Here is a 16,165-nt window from a genome sequence, read left to right as displayed (position 1 = left end):
TACATTTGTGAATATGAAATTCTGCCACAAAAATACATTAATTAATAAGGAAATAAACGTCATTACCAGAAATAATCCAAAGATGATATCTTCGAAGGAAAGGAAAAGTCTTGAATAACATTAGTTTTTAGGCGCCGGCCAGCTCTGCTGCCGGGTCCCTCTTAGCGGAACCTTAACGAGGGGACTTATTTCTGTGTTGCACTTGGTGGTGCTACAGGAAAATGTAGACTGAAAACAGGCGAGTTGTCAGCGCCAGACTAACGTTACTCAAGGCTCACGGATTATTAAACCCAGGCTTTGTTTAACTTTGTGATGGATAATGAGGCTGATGTCTTTTATCGGGAGCTGCCAAAAGTGGTAAGTCACAAATGCATTGGTAAATCTTTAGAAGAGAAAGGACTCGGAGGAGTTTAAAAATAATTAAATGTATCTTAGTTAATGTGATAGCTGGCTACATGCTAACGTCAGTGTTTTAACCTTCACCAGGAGCTTCACGCTCATCTCAACGGCTCCGTCAGCTTCCAAACCATCGAGAAACTCATCAGCCGAAAACCGCATCTCAACATTGAACACGGCATGACTGCTATCGGCAAAGGCCAGCGGAGGACACTGGATGAGTGTGTATAACTTGAATGCAAAGTTTAATATAGCTAAGTGCTGGCGAGCAACGAATTAATCATCAATTAGAGCTAACATTACCTAACTAACGTTAATTGATGATTATTTCGTCGTCATTTCATTAATTTATTTGATTATTTAACCTAAATTATGTGATATTAGAGTAGAAATTGTTCAATGGTAAGCAAATTAAGTGTGAAGTAGCGCTGCAAGATAAGAGGAAAGTATGTCATATATATGATAACGTTGTGGAAAATCTCCATTACGATATTACTAACTAGTGATAGCTAAATAAACAGATACTAAAATGTACTCAGTTCTGCCTTTCTGCTGCTTTTAGTAAACTGATAAAATACAACAAATTGCTTGTTGAATAAAAAAGAAAACTGAAAGCAAATTATTTCCAACATTATTTTATCGAACAAATACGAACATTTAACTAAACACAAAAGGCACCATTAAAAAAAGAATAGTAGTTACATTTTAAAGTGCATTTTTTTACTGATACTCTCTATCAATTAACTCAAATGTATTTATTGCGTAATGACATAAAAAAAACCTGATTTATTGTGCAGAACTAGTGTGAAGAGAGGGGTCTTAAACATTAAAACAACATGGCGCGCATGTCCGCAGGTGTTTTCAGGTCTTCAAGGTCATCCATCAGTTGGTTGACACGGAGGAGGACATCCTGATGGTGAGGATATGCTGTTTGTTTAAACTAAAATTGGCTTTTGTTGACTTTTGTCTAACTTCTCAGAATATCAGTAACAGGTGTTTCTTTTCTTTCTTCCCAGGTGGCTACAGATGTTATCAAGGAGTTTGCAGCTGATGGTGTCAAATATTTAGAGCTGAGAAGTACACCAAGGGAGGAGGAAAACACAGGTAAAGATGTTAACATGGAGCCTAATACTTGGATGATGTGATTTAACGTTAGGATTGTTTTATCAAATTATTAGGCTTATAAGTTTATTATCTTTTTCCTATAGGATTGACAAAAAAAAAATACGTTGAAACTGTCATAAAAGCCATCCGACAGTGTAAAAGCGAGGGAGTGGACATTGATGTCAGGTAGGCATAGACTGTATTAGGGCTGCACGATGAGGAAAATATGCGATACGCGAAAAAGTTGTTGAATATCGCGATATTACTTGCTATGAATAAAGTTCTGCATTTCTACTGCTTTCAGTACTCTGCTAAATACAACACATTGCTTGTTGAATTTAAAACAAATGAAAGTAAATCATTTCCAACATTCTTTTATTGAACGAAGTGAACATTGATTAGAATATAAAAGTCACCACAAAAAAACAATGACCGTTATATTTTAAAGTGCAGTTTTCTACTTATATTTTCTTTCAACTAACACAAAAAATCTCGGAGTGTCTTTCGCGATATGTCGCAGCCTTTCGCGATGTGTTTATTGCGCCAGTTGATACTGCTATAACAAAAACCAATATATTGTGCAGCCCTAAACTGTATTATTTCAGTGTGCAACAAATCAAGAAATGTATCTCAGGTGTGTGAGGTGTGGCTGTGTTGGACACACTCACGCCACCATCATTGGCTGATGATAAAACCAACAAAACACTGCATAATGTGTTCCTATAATGATCCAGTAACTTGAGTGCTGGCCACAGTAGTGCATGGTTCTTAATGTGCCCATTTTTCCTGAAGGTTTCTGTTGGCAATTGACCGCAGGAATGGGACTGAAGTTGCCATGGAGACAGTGAAACTTGCTGAGGAGTTCATGCTGTCCACTGATGGTTTGGTGGTAGGACTTGACCTCAGTGGAGATCCAACGGTCAGTAAAAATCATAGTTTTACTCTGAACATTATGCATCATTTGAGTTGAAGCACCCACTGTTTGATTACTATAGGTTTTCTCATAATAGCTGTAATTTATCCCAGTATGGTGGACCTCAATTGCTTTTTCAAGTGCCAAAAAAAACTGTTATTGGAAATATAATGACTGGGATCTTGGTGTCCTTTTACAGGTGGTAGGTTTATTTCTCAAACAGATTAAAATTACAGTTTTACTTCTAATATTGAGCATCATGAAAATTGAAACACCTACTCGTTAGGTACCAGTTAGTTGAAAGTAAAAAAGCAGCATAGCAAAACTTAATTTTAACGCTTACCGAAAGTGTGATCTTTCCATCCTGCTGGCTACAGTACAATTTGCCAAGGTTTTCTGGTAATAGCTGTGACTTATCCCAGTATGGTGATTTTTTTTTTTTAAGTGCCAAAAAATATGACTTAGACATTGTTGTTAACAGTTTTTACCGTTTACAGTTGGTGGGTGTATTTCCTAAACAGATCAGAACAGGGTATCTCTTGTATATTTCTGCTTTGTCTTGTTTTCAAAGATACATTGCTGTTTTAAAATGCTGCTTTTTGACAATCTTGAGTTTCACAAATTAAATGCCATTGAGCGCAACGTTTTGGGATGGTGAAGTACAGCTGATGCCTCCAAACTTCAGCAAATCATATCAAAACTATCTAAATGGAATATTCAGTCAGATTAAAAACAAGTGTGTTTTTCCTCCAAGGGGAGGATTGCTGCTGGGTTTTGTCACAATACTTCTGTTAATGAATGTACTTTTATTTTTAAGGTTGGTCATGGAAAAGACCTACTTCCTGCTCTACAGAGGGCCAAGAACTGTGGACTGAAGTTGTCACTGCACCTCTCAGAAGTATGACCATAACATTTTTAAAGTTATTTGTTATCTGTAGTCACATTATCTGTGAGTGAGCTGACATTACAACAAACACTGTTGCAGGTACCATCACAGCTGGAGGAGTCAGATCTACTGTTGAACCTTCCTCCAGACAGGATCGGTCACGGCACCTTCTTGCATCCTGAAGTGGGTGGATCTCAAAGTCTTGTTGACAAAGTGGTGCAGAACAACATACCGCTGGGTAAGAGTGATATGAAATGATTACATTTCTTTGGTGTGCACAGTAAGTTGACTTGTTTTTTGATTTCTTAACTTTCTGTTTCTTGTAGAGCTTTGCCTGACATCAAACGTCAAAGGACAAACTGTATCATGTTACTCCAAACATCATTTCAATTACTGGTACCAGATGGGGCATCCATGTGTGATTTGTGTAAGTTTACTCTCTTTGCACCTCACAGACAGTGATGCCAACATTATTAATTAATGTATTTGTTACAGGTTTTTTGCACAAAATCCTTATTTTCAACTAAACCAAACTCTTTTTTTTATGACATACTGACTTTTGTATGACATACTATACAATATTTTTTTTGTTATGACTTTTTTTGACATACTATACTATGACTTTTTTTATGACGTACTATAACTTTTCATGACATATATTATGACCTGTCTATCTGGCCATGACAAATTGCAAAGCATAACAAAGGAATGTGAATGTCAGTAAATCAGTATAATCATGTAGGGTGTGCATGTATAACAATGTGGCATGTGTGCATATTGTGATTGTACAAAATGAGCAAATGAAAACCAAGTATAAACTTAAGATGCCACATCACCATGGAGGGTACCTGTCGGAGAGAGATAGAGAATGAGTAGCAGGGCCTACATTTATAATCTTGGAGCACCGGGCCCAAGTGCCACCAGAAGGCACTGATAACTACCCCATCCCACAATCAACCAATTGACCACTTTTATACTGTACTATGACTTTTATGACTTTTTATGATCTACTATACTATGACTTTTAATGACTTTTTATGACGTACTATACTATTACTTTTTATGACCTACTATACTATGACTTTTTTTGAAGTACTATATTATGACATACCATATACTATAACTTTTTATGACATATTATACTTTGTCTTTTTATGACATACTGTACTATGACTTTTTTGGCATACTATATTATGACTTTTTTATGACCTACTATACTATGACTTTTTATGACGTACTATACTATGACTTTTTATGACCTACTATACTATGACTTTTTATGACATACTGTACTATGACTTTTTTGGCATACTATATTATGACTTTTTTATTACATACTATACTATGACTTTTTTGGCATACTATACTTATACTTGTATATACTTATACTTGACGACCAACTCTCCTTCACTACTAACATTGCTGCAACCACCCGATCGTGTAGATACATGCTCTATAACATCAGAAGGATACGTCCCCTTCTAACGCAGAAGGCGGCTCAGGTTCTGGTTCAGGCTCTAGTCATCTCACGTCTAGACTACTGCAACTCCCTCCTGATTGGCCTGCCTGCATGTGCCGTCCGACCCCTGCAGCTCATTCAGAACGCAGCAGCTCGGCTTGTCTTCAACCTCCCCAAGTTCTCTCACACTACACCGCTCCTCCGCTCTCTTCACTGGTTACCAATTGCGGCCCACATCCGCTTCAAGACACTAGTACTTACATACAGGGCCACGAACGGATCAGCCCCAGCTTACATCCAGGACATGGTCAAACCATATACCCCAACCCGCCCACTTCGTTCTGCATCAGCCAAACTGCTTGCTGCCCCCTCACAGCGAGGGAGAACTAATCACTCAACGAAATCCCGACTGTTCACTGTCCTGGCTCCCAAATGGTGGAACGAGCTCCCCATCGCTTTGCCTATTTAAAGCTAATGTATTTGCACTTACTACTTGTTGTCTGGAGTTCGAACCTTCACAGTTGAAAGCACTTAATTGTAAGTCGCTTTGGATAAAAGCGTCAGCTAAATGACATGTAATCTATACTATGACTTTTTTATGACATACTATACTATGACTTTTTTGACATACTATACTATGACTTTTTATGACATACTATACTATAACTTTTTATGACATTCTATACTATGACTTTTTATGACATACTATGACTTTTTATGACCTACTATACTGACTTTTTATGACATTCTATACTATGACTTTTTTATGACATACTATGACTTTTATGACATACTATACTAAGACTTTTTATGACCTACTATACTATGACTTTTTTGACATACTATATTATGACTTTTTATGACATACTATGCTGTGACTTTTAATGACCCACTATACTATGACTTTTATGACATACTATACTATGACTTTTATGACATACTATACTATGACTTTTATGACATACTATACTATGACTTTTTTGGAATACTATACTATGACTTTTTATGACATACTCTGCTATGACTTTTTTGGTGTACTATACTATGACTTTTTTATTACATACTATACTATGACTTTTTTGGCATACTATATTATGACTTTTTTATTACATACTATACTATGACTTTTTTGGCATACTATATTATGACTTTTTTATTACATACTATACTATGACTTTATGACATTCTATACTATGACTTTTTTATGACACACTATACTATGACTTTTTGGCGTACTATACTATGACTTTTTACGACATACTATACTATGACTTTTTTATGACATACTATACTATGACTTTTTTTACTTTTTATGACATTCTATACTATGACTTTATTATGACATACTATACTATGACTTTTTGGCGTACTATACTATGACTTTTTACGACTTACAATACTAAGACTTTTTATGACCTACTATACTATGACATTCTATACTATGACTTTTATGAAATACTGTACTATGACTTTTTTGGCATACTATATTATGACTTTTTTTATGACATACTATACTATGACTTTTTATGACATACTATACTATGACTTTTTATGACATACTATATACTATGACTTTTTATGACATACTATGCTATGACTTTTTTGGCGTACTATACTATGACTTTTTACGACATACTATACTAAGACTTTTTAATCACACTCTGCTATGACTTTTGACTTTTTATGACATACTATACTATGACTTTTTTTTTACTTTTTATGACCTACTATGACTTTATGATATACTATTCTTTTTTTATTTTTTTTTTTACATACTATTACTGACTTACCGGTATGACATTTTGTATGACTGACTTCTTTATGGTACTATACTATGACTTTTTATGGCATACATTTTTATCGCATACTACACTGACATTCTTTAGGACATACTATGATTTTTTTTGGAAATATGGAACCCCCAATGTAGAACCGGGGTGGTGATGGCACAGTGGATATGACACATGACTTTGGTGTGGGAGACCTGGGTTCGAATCCCACTGTGATACATCAACCAATGTGTCCCTGAGCAAGTGACTTAACCCCTAACTGCTCCAGCGGTGTGCAACCTCTGACATATATAGCAATTCTAAGTCGCTTTGGATAAAAGCGTCCACTAAATGACATGTAATGTAACCTCAGATAATGCCTAATGGTGAGAAAAATCAAAAGTTCACCATGAATATTTATTCATGAATTATTATTCTTTGTCACATTACAGACTGATGATAAGGGAGTCTTCAGTACAGACTTGTCTCAGGAATATCAGCTGGCAGCTTCAACGTTTGGTCTCAGTCATGAAGCCGTATGGAAACTCTCCCAGCAGGCCATAGACTATATATTCGCACCAGACACTGTGAAACAGCAGCTCAAACAGAAGTGGATTGATATACAGCCTCAGATGTTCAAGTGACCAGTTCAGTCGAACCTACAGCCAACCATATACCTCAAATTTCAGTTTAAAAAACTTTTCCTTTAACTTTTTACAAGTCTTTGTAGAAATCATGACATTAACTAAAATACTGTGAAAATGTTTGAAATAACTGAAAGTAAAAGATACTAAGTGTATGTTTTTTTTGCTGATATGCAGTTTATGTACAGTGTTGCACACATAAATCAAAGCAACAAACTTGTTATGACATACTGCAGAAATGCAGGTATATCTGGACAGCAGAATTCAACAGATATCCAGTCTTTTGGGTGCTCTTCAGCATTTGCAAGTCAGTCCAAGATTACCCAAACTTAAAAAAAGAACAGATCATATTGATGCTACTCTGTGCCTACACACTGTCCTGTCAACACAGCACCGTTAACTGTCAAGCCTTTTTTCCAAATTTGCCATGCTTGTCCTTGCTCTTCTTGAATTTGCTATGTTGCATTTCCTTCTTCTTTAGTTTCCCATGCTCGGGAGCCCCATTGCTTGCTTTGGCGTTTCCCCCATCCAACTTTCTCTTCTTGTCACTGTTGAGAGTAAGAAATTTTAAGAACACATTTCCACAACAACCAAACAACCACACTTTTGCCAAAAATACTGAATGCAACTGCACCTCTTGATGCTGACGATAGCTGTGTTCCCTGCTTTCTTCAACACCTGGTCCCATTCCTCATCATCTCCACGGATCTTGTACCTGTAAATACAAAAGGAAATCATTACAACTACAGTAAATGCTACACACAAATAATGACCAAGGACATCCCTCCCAAACCTCATACTCACTCTTCCATGTCCATTTCCTTCACTTTCTCTACATCCTGCTTGTGTCTCTCCTCAAACTCTTTAGCTGCTTCATTCTGTCAGTGACAGATACATTTTTCTCAAACATCATAAAAGGTAAGGGGATGCAAATAACATTTTATCATTAATGTGTTGATTCTTCAATTGCAAGGTCTATAAAATGGAGAAAAAAAAACAAACACTCTTTACATTTTGCAAGGGATCAAGGTGACCCTGACAAACGGCTCCAAATCCAAAAATATTTCATTTACAATTGTATTAAAACAAGAAAAGCTGAAACCAGCAAATGTTTTGCATTTTTTCTTGATAAATGACTTGAATAATATTCTAAATTGTTGACCACATACCAGATCATCATTAAGGCTTATGACAGTCGGCTCCATGGAAACGTCTTTAGTGATCGCCATCTGTGCCTCAATAGCTTTTTCTTGGATGCTGGTGAAGACCTAGGATAGTAAATGCATTAAAAAGGTATTACTGTTGTTGCAATAGTTTTTTATGGCATCTTCTTCATATCATATTATTCAATGGATTATGACTTCAAGACTTACTTGCACAAATTTCCGGATCAGACGGTTGAAGAGGCCCATGAGCTGTGAGCTTGGGAGTTCAATTTCCTTTTCTAACTGTTCTACTGATTTGTGCTGTAACCCTATGCCCAGCAGTAATGCCTAGGAAAGAACAGGGACAATCAACAACTGTATCACAATATATTCTATCACAATAAAACTGTATTCACGACAAACAACTGAGACCATAACCAATGGGGAAACTTACACACTGTGCGGCTGAGAGAGAGACGTCACCGAGCTGCTTGAGGAAAAACATGCGAGCCACTGTTGGGATCAGGTCCATGATGAGGTGGTAGTCCACCATGCTCCTCGAATATAACTCCAGACGTTTGAGGTCGTAGGGGCTGAAATGGGATGCCAGCTCTGAGCTACTGAGAGCTGTGAAGGTCAAAGACAAGTTAGATCAGGTCTGTGAGATGCAGAGAAAACCTAATCAGGTCAGTTAGTAGAGGAGTCTTACTGCTCGTCTCCTCCTTGGACTTCTTGTTCTGCAGGATGCTGAGTGACAGGCTCGGATGGAAGCGGCTGAACTGGTAGGAGAGGAGGGACAGGAAGCGCCGGCGGAAATCTGAGGAAAACAAAAACTGTTCAGTCAGTCTATAATAAGTTTAAACAAACCAGATCTCCAGAGGTAGTGCAGGAAAAGTTGTGGAAGTTCACCTTTCCAGAATGCAGACAGCCACTGGCTCTGCTCAGGGGCTTCATCTGTGTTCAGCTCCTTCAGCATCACACAAGAGTGCTCTCCTGTCAGGTCATTCTAGAGACAACCAAACACCAATCAATACAACGTGACAACGGCACAATGTACAGAAACATACGAGAACATTTATTTTATACTTACAGGGGTTTGTCTTAAGTAGACTGGAGTATAACCCGCTTTCCTCCAGAACCTGTTCGGTTGCAAAAAGAGTTTTTTACTTTTCTAAATCTGCAAAAAATATTACGACCCCCTTCCCATTCTCCATATTCAAAGAAACTCACTTGAGTAGCTGTGTAGTAAGACCATAGGAAACTCCTAGATAGTCCAGTCTCTCTGCTCTCCTCTCACTCAGCTTCAGCAGCAGAGGAGGGAGCTCCTTCCGTGGAGTGATCACCTCCTCCAGCAGACTGACCGCCTGGACAACAAGAGACACCAACAAGGCTATTGTCACAGAAGTGTGCATTTAATCTGCCTCATCTAATCTGTAAATTGTATTCTTACTCTAGTTACACGTCATGTGAGTAATGGATATCTTTCAAATACAGCTGAATACATTTTATTGTGTTACCTCACTGCTGACGGATGTGATCTCATTGTGATTTGAGTGTGTGCTCTCATCCATGGTGGGGAACTTGCCCTCATAGTACATCTGCAGCAGTTGGAGAGCTCTGGAGCCATAGCCCATCTGGTGGTTAGATGGAAAACCAGTTACACATAGTACATCCAGATTAATTAAACACTGGACAAATACGCTGAGGCCTTGGCAAGCTCTTACCCCTTGGTAGTCTGGATTGACAGCAATTCTCACCACTCTGCCTCCAGAGAGGCCCCCGAACTCTGGGTCTTGGAACTACAAAGACAAGAGCAGATTCTAATTCATGTTTGCGTCTGTGGAAACGTGAGCTGTAATGATTTTGTCAAAAGATTTGTGACTAGTGTGTACCTGTTCTGACACCGTCCAGGGAATGAGGTCACCAGAGGCTTTCTTCCCTCTGGACAGACTGTTTAGGATGGACTGCCGAGATATTTCTCCCTCCAGACACACCTGAGGGAAAAAGGAAGAACAAAAACATAAGTCCAGTCAATAAACTTGACTAAAGTTGAGGGGGGGGTGGTCTGAATGCTTTTAAAAAACTAGGACTGGCTGATTTGGTGGAAGTCTTTCTTCTGAAAGGGTCTCACCTGCACCACAGCGAGGACCTCAGGTAGGGAGTTCTGTGTGGGAGGAACAGGTGGCAGGAGGCAGAAGAGGTGATGGGCCGGAGCATCGGACAACATCTGCAGGTCGTTTGGTGAATTCTGGATCCCAAGAAAACATTCAAGTCAGTGAATAAACAACAAGGGTGACACAACACTGTATGCAGGACATTATGCTCTTGAGGTAAAATCAAGTTATGTGAACACAAGCTAATAATATCACCTTGTAGTGCGATGCCACATAGAGGGCCATCAACCTCTGCAGGAAAGCCTCAGATGCCTTGTGGTAACAGAACAGTGTGTCTCTGTTCACATAATATCTGGACAGTGTGGGTTCAGGAGTGTCACTCAGCGAAGAATTTAGTTACACGATTTACAGTGGGATACAAAAAATTACAGATTTATTACAAATAATCCGATATCCTGCAATGTGAACCTCTAATGATCTGTCTGATTATCTGATTCACATAAGATTCTGTTTTAGCCCAATATGAGAAACTTTCTGGGTAAGCCCCAATGTAAGTAATACCTTTAGAAATATTTGAAGAGCATATGTGATTAACAAGAGCAGAGATTAATTGTTTATTATTTTAATACCTCCTGGTTAATATTAAAGAGCAGGCGATAATCACGTTATTTACTTTGACTTTCATGCAAAAACACTAAACATCCTCTAGTTCCAGCTTTTCAAATTTTCAGATTTGCTGCTTTTGTCTTATTTGATAGTGAATTGAATATAATATTTCTGTATTTTCTGACCAAACTATTAATCAAGAAAGTAATCAGATCACTGATCAACATTTAAAATAATCATTTGCTGCCCTACTCTAAATGTCCGATTACAGATAGTGACCAAGGAAACACTTTCATTTACCCCAATGCTGTTTGTCACACCATCTTTACATTGATTCTCCAGCTCTATCACACATGTCGCCTTGGTTATCGTTATTTTTAAGTTATGTTCAAAAATCCCTGTCTGTCAGTGCCCCATGACCAAAAAGACACTGGCAAAAAGACTGGAGTTGGTCCTGGGCGGTTGTGGCTGTCCACTGCTCCTATGTAGGCTTATAGGATGGGTTAAATGCACATGACGGTGAGAGCCCTTTAACGTGCATAAAGGATACAGGTCACAAGTCTGTGGAAGTGGGCAGCCAGAAATGAGCCTGGGTATGTTCAGACAGTCCAGACAGAGCAGGTCATTCAGCCACTTCTCAACAGCGTCCCCTGGAGCATACCGAATGGACTCGTGAAGAGAAACCTCCTGGAGAGAGCGAGCTGTGAACAGAGACAGATAAACAGCAGTCAGTCCATCCATTTTCTGACACTTATCTGGGGGCCGAGGCCACACTGGGCAACTCAAGAAAAGGATTGAGTTTGGTTCCAGACCCAGTGCCATGGGTAGGTGAGCCCAGCTAAATCTAGTCCATATCCCACACTAGCACTGGTTCCACGTCCCTAGAACCTGTCTATGATCCCAGAGGGCAAGATGCCTAGGTCTCTGCCTTTACCTGCCACCAGACCCTCACCAGCGAACTTCCCTTTTAGGTCTGGCTCCAGGAGGGGGGGCTATGGTTACACTGACTGAACACACAGATATTTACCTGCTGCTAGCCTCTCTGTGTTGGTGCTCCTGTTCTCGGCTGACATGCTCTGCTGACTGTCTGCACTCTGCTGCCTCAACTGCTGAATCAGTTTGAGGGAAAGAGAGCGCCCAGTGCCTTCATAGCTGCGAGATGAAGAGAGGCAAAGGAAAACTGGTCAGGAATGCAAATAGCAAGAGGTGAACTGATTAGGCAACTCATCAATCGACAGAAATATGAACTATTTGTAATCACTGGTTGCAGCTTTTCAATGCTAATTTTCTTTGTCTTCTATTATACTAAGTTAACTGAATGTCTTCGGGGTTTGGACAACTGGTCAAAACAAAACAATTTGCAAAGCTATTTGAATATATAAACTTGCGTGACAATTTATATACTAAACAATGAATCGAGAATGACAATAAAAATAATCGTTTCTTACAGCCCTACAAATAATAATCATTACTATTGCTTATACTTCCCTATTCATTAAATCCATATTACTCAAAATAGTTTCTTAAAATGTCCTTGTGTGTTATGTTATTTGAACAAAAGTAAGGTGGCATTTGATTATGTAAATATCACCCAGCTCTATTACTGACCCGTTGATGGTGGAGGCCATGAAAACCAGATAAGGCCCCAGCAGTTTCTTAACCAGAGGAAGAGGGATGGCTGCAGCCTCATCAATGACCAGCAGTTCAGCCTGGCCCAGCTTCAATGCATCACCTGGGTGGATGTACTGTTGGTCAAATGAACAGGATGATCAGATAAGGGTAATTCACTTACTATTTTAAAGAACAGCAGATATGGAGAAGAGTGGTCTGGTCTTGTTTACCTGAATTGTCTGCCGGTGCTCTTTAAAGATGTTCACCCGCACCACAGCTTTGTTGAACTCTGGATTCAAAGACTGGATGATTTCATAGTCAAGATGCTCCTACAAATGCAAAAGGGGGATATGAGGTGGTGTGTGCTAAGAGCATGAACGTACGGTCGCTGATACAGAAAAGCTTCTCAGGCAGCCTACCTGATACTGCAGAGCATCAAAGCCTTTGAAGATGAACTCAAACATGGTATGGAGGTTATCCGGGCTCGGTGAGGTTACAAAGATATTGGAGTAGCTGTAAAGAATGACAGGAAATCATTAGAAAAAAAAATGGAGACAATATAATAAACAATGCTGATATATTTGTATGACATTTGTATTACATAAAAAAAACTAATCTGTACCCAAAAGCCACAGCCCCAGCGACAGCCAGCCCCAGTGCTGCAGACTTGCCTCGGCCACGGGCAGCAGTCAGAGTCACAGTGCTCCTCAGAGTCTTCTCTGAGATCGCCTCAATGAACTTCAGCACCCCTTTAGCCTAAAGGACAAAACAAACCTCAAAAGTTACATTTATAAATGCCGATATAAAATGGGAGGACTATTGAGGTTTTATTTCTGTAGTTGGTGAAGCGCTGGTTACTTGAAATTGTATTGGCGCATTGATCAGTAGTTATAGTTTGTAAATGTATAAAGTGGCTCTTTAGTGAGAGGTCCTCACCTGGTCCATAGTCCTGCAGCTATCCACCAACACACCCACAGGCTGAGTGTCCTGAAGGGACTCCTTCAGATCCTTCAGCTCCTGTTCTCGTGGAGACAAACCGTCCTCCTGAAGGGAATGAGACAGGGAAATCAGGGAGCCTTAATCTAACAAGTAAGCAAACTGTATTTATGTAGCACAAAGTACTTAAAGGAAGTGAGAAAAAAAGATGAATGAAAGAGACAAACAAGGCATTCTTTTTTTTTTTTTTTTTAAAAGGACAGAGTGTACACAACTCAAAATATTAACTTATAAAATCCAAAAAGAAATCCACAGAAAATAAGCAAGTTTGAAGATGCTTTGTAAAAAGTGCACTGGTTTGTCTTCATGAGGCTATTCCAACAACAGATCATCACCTTTACTTGATCTTGGAACAGCCAGAAGTCTCCTTGGGAGACCTGAGGCTCCTCCAAGTGGTAACAACTCATTAAAGAGGCATGAACACAAGAGTAAAGTTTTGAGAGCAGTCCTAAAGGAGACATTGAGCCAGTGGAGAGAAGCAAAAAGATACAATGTGATCTACATTTTGTACAAACAAGCATTGAATTGTGCTTTTTTCTTTTATTGTTGTGGATCTCCGAGCCGCTGGATGGAAAGAGAAATGTTCGTCATGTTTGCTTGATAATTGACTCAAATAAATAAATCGCTTATCAAACTAATTGCAGTTTCATTTTCTGTTGATCAACTAATTGATTGAACGACTAATCATTTCTACTCCAATATAATTACCTGAGTCTTTGGAGGAACAGGCGTGATGTTTGCCATGTGGCTGGAGATTGGCAGGATGTTTAGTTGGTCATCAATGACAACACAGTTTTTGCAGGATGCAAGTGACAGAATAAATCTAGAAACAGTGAAACAAAACTAATAAATATTGTTACACTGTTGGCTACAAATGCACCAAATTCCACGAGAGTCAGCGGAACACTTCTTACCTCTCATTGAACCTTCCCACCACATCCTGATGAGCCTCGGTGCGGTAACGAGAGTGCACGTCCTAGATGAAAACAAACCACAGCGATCCCAAGTCAAGCAAACAGAGTCTGACATGTGTGGAGATGGAACAGGTTATAGACTTACCATAGTCATTGTGTACAGCTGCTTGAGAGAGTTCATCGTCCTGAGCAGAATCACCACTATACCACCTCCTTCTACAGTCTCAACAGTTCTCGCTAAGAGATTGGGAGTGAGAGCTTCAAAGTCCTGTGTGACACAGAAAACAAACGCTCTTAAGAGTATATTTGCTACATCAACTTGTCTACAGCAGTGGTTCCAAACCTTTTTTTGGATTGTGACCCAATAAAATTAAACATATTTCGTGTCCTGTGATACGTCCTGGGAGCCCCTGGTCTACAGGTGAGAGGAGTAACTCACCTGCAAGACGCACATGCCGTAGGTGTTTCCCAGGATCTTGTGCGTTTCGTTGTAGTAACAGTATCGGATGTTGGTTGCAGCGATGAACAGTTCAAACGGGTCATCCTGATTCAGATTCAACGTGCCAGTTTTTATCTTCTTCTGCAGCTGTCTCATGCGCTTCTTCCGATTGCTGTTTCAGACATTTTTGACAAATCAAATAGATAAGATACACCTTTATTGATCACGAACGGGGGAATTTGGACGTCGCAGCAGTACAACAGAACCACCATACATTAATACAGGCAAGTAGAGATATCTCCTTTTTGATACAATAAACAGCTACATCTCTGAGGGGAGTTTACACTCACCTGCTGAATCCCAGGTCTTTTTTGTAGCACCAGAGTACAGAAGGTCTTGCTCTGACGGCAGCTTTAGACAGCATGTGATGTAAAATGACAACCTGGATCAGAGGCAGATTTAATTGGTTTTGATGTCAAATGCAAAGACACGTATATACAATTGAATTAAAACTGATACATTTGCCTGAGAGAACAGGAAAGGAAAGATTACCTGATCTCTCCCTCGATCTCCCACCACCACAAATATGGACCGATGCTGCAGAGCGACTCCATTCTCTATCTGGACACGAATCCGGTTGTCTACCTTCTTGCGGACTGTTGCCATCGTCTCACTGCTACTGAGAGAGGTCAGAAAACACATCACATTAAAAGCAAATTATCAAAAATACAGTGCGACATAAACGGCGCAGTAACATCCACAACGTGTTGTCAAACCGAGAGGAAGGAGGATTGAGTGGAGCTAACTTGCAGCCAAAACAAATGAGTTAATGGCAGCAGGGAAACTAAAATCTGAAGAAACACAGAATGAAAGCATCGTTTCAAACACTCAACTTACCTTCTGTTACAGACAAACTGGTTGTTGTTTAATCTTTATGCACTTCCAACAAGTCGAGGGCTGAATTTAGGAATTTACACGCCAGCCATCATGCTGTTGATGCCATGGTTGATACACTCACGTGGAGACAGCCGTTAATGGAGGACCCCCGGCGTGACGTAAAAACTGCGCGACGGTCTCCTAGAAAGTGTGCAGGTGATGCCCAGAATTTGGTCTGCTAGGTGGAATTATCTACAACTGAACGTTCGATAGAATCTAAAACTAGACTTTAA

The 16,165-nt window shown here is 39.3% G+C and overlaps 2 protein-coding genes across 3 annotated transcripts; one reads left to right on the top strand and one right to left on the bottom strand.

The window, feature by feature from the left end:
- The first annotated feature begins 209 nt into the window (after nt 1-209).
- adal (adenosine deaminase-like) lies at nt 210-7,435 on the top strand. The gene is made up of 10 exons (XM_036003238.1): nt 210-357; nt 487-617; nt 1,252-1,312; nt 1,413-1,500; nt 1,605-1,686; nt 2,293-2,419; nt 3,231-3,311; nt 3,399-3,537; nt 3,626-3,726; nt 6,980-7,435. Exons 1-10 carry the CDS (start codon nt 313-315, stop codon nt 7,169-7,171), a joined length of 1,047 nt encoding a protein of 348 aa, XP_035859131.1. The 5' UTR covers nt 210-312; the 3' UTR covers nt 7,172-7,435.
- nat10 (N-acetyltransferase 10) lies at nt 6,931-16,061 on the bottom strand. Of its 2 annotated transcripts, none has more exons than XM_031283108.2 (29): nt 15,894-16,061; nt 15,549-15,675; nt 15,347-15,438; nt 14,997-15,168; nt 14,703-14,825; nt 14,558-14,619; nt 14,352-14,466; nt 13,584-13,691; nt 13,270-13,403; nt 13,067-13,160; nt 12,878-12,976; nt 12,645-12,781; nt 12,064-12,188; nt 11,587-11,737; nt 10,686-10,782; nt 10,448-10,564; nt 10,209-10,310; nt 10,041-10,115; nt 9,834-9,950; nt 9,547-9,680; nt 9,407-9,455; nt 9,226-9,322; nt 9,026-9,133; nt 8,771-8,943; nt 8,545-8,664; nt 8,341-8,439; nt 7,976-8,049; nt 7,806-7,886; nt 6,931-7,719 (listed from the first exon to the last, which is right to left on the bottom strand). In XM_031283108.2, exons 2-29 carry the CDS (start codon nt 15,660-15,662, stop codon nt 7,575-7,577), a joined length of 3,114 nt encoding a protein of 1,037 aa, XP_031138968.1. In that variant the 5' UTR covers nt 15,663-15,675; nt 15,894-16,061; the 3' UTR covers nt 6,931-7,574. The 2 variants fall into 2 exon arrangements, with proteins under 2 accessions (XP_031138968.1, XP_031138969.1); XM_031283109.2 differs by having other exon boundaries at nt 15,549-15,672; nt 15,894-16,055.
- Nucleotides 16,062-16,165: the final 104 nt, after the last annotated feature.

Source organism: Sander lucioperca, chromosome 7 (assembly GCF_008315115.2).
Source record: "Sander lucioperca isolate FBNREF2018 chromosome 7, SLUC_FBN_1.2, whole genome shotgun sequence".
Classification (NCBI taxonomy): Eukaryota; Metazoa; Chordata; class Actinopteri; order Perciformes; family Percidae; genus Sander; species Sander lucioperca.
This window is presented reverse-complemented; position numbering and strand designations above follow the sequence as displayed.

What these genes read in the sequence shown, in the direction of transcription:
- nat10 (XM_031283108.2), bottom strand. Translation starts at nt 15,662, where the DNA reads ATGGCAACAGTCCGCAAGAAGGTAGACAACCGGATTCGTGTCCAGATA. An exon ending in AGCTGTACACAATGACTATG is followed by an intron (nt 14,620 to 14,702) that starts GTAAGTCTATAA and finishes GTTTTCATCTAG; the next exon opens with GACGTGCACTCTCGTTACCG. An exon ending in TCAATCCAGACTACCAAGGG is followed by an intron (nt 9,951 to 10,040) that starts GTAAGAGCTTGC and finishes TCTAACCACCAG; the next exon opens with ATGGGCTATGGCTCCAGAGC.
- adal (XM_036003238.1), top strand. Translation starts at nt 313, where the DNA reads ATGGATAATGAGGCTGATGTCTTTTATCGGGAGCTGCCAAAAGTG. An exon ending in CGGAGGAGGACATCCTGATG is followed by an intron (nt 1,313 to 1,412) that starts GTGAGGATATGC and finishes CTTTCTTCCCAG; the next exon opens with GTGGCTACAGATGTTATCAA. An exon ending in AAGGGAGGAGGAAAACACAG is followed by an intron (nt 1,501 to 1,604) that starts GTAAAGATGTTA and finishes TTTTTCCTATAG; the next exon opens with GATTGACAAAAAAAAAATAC.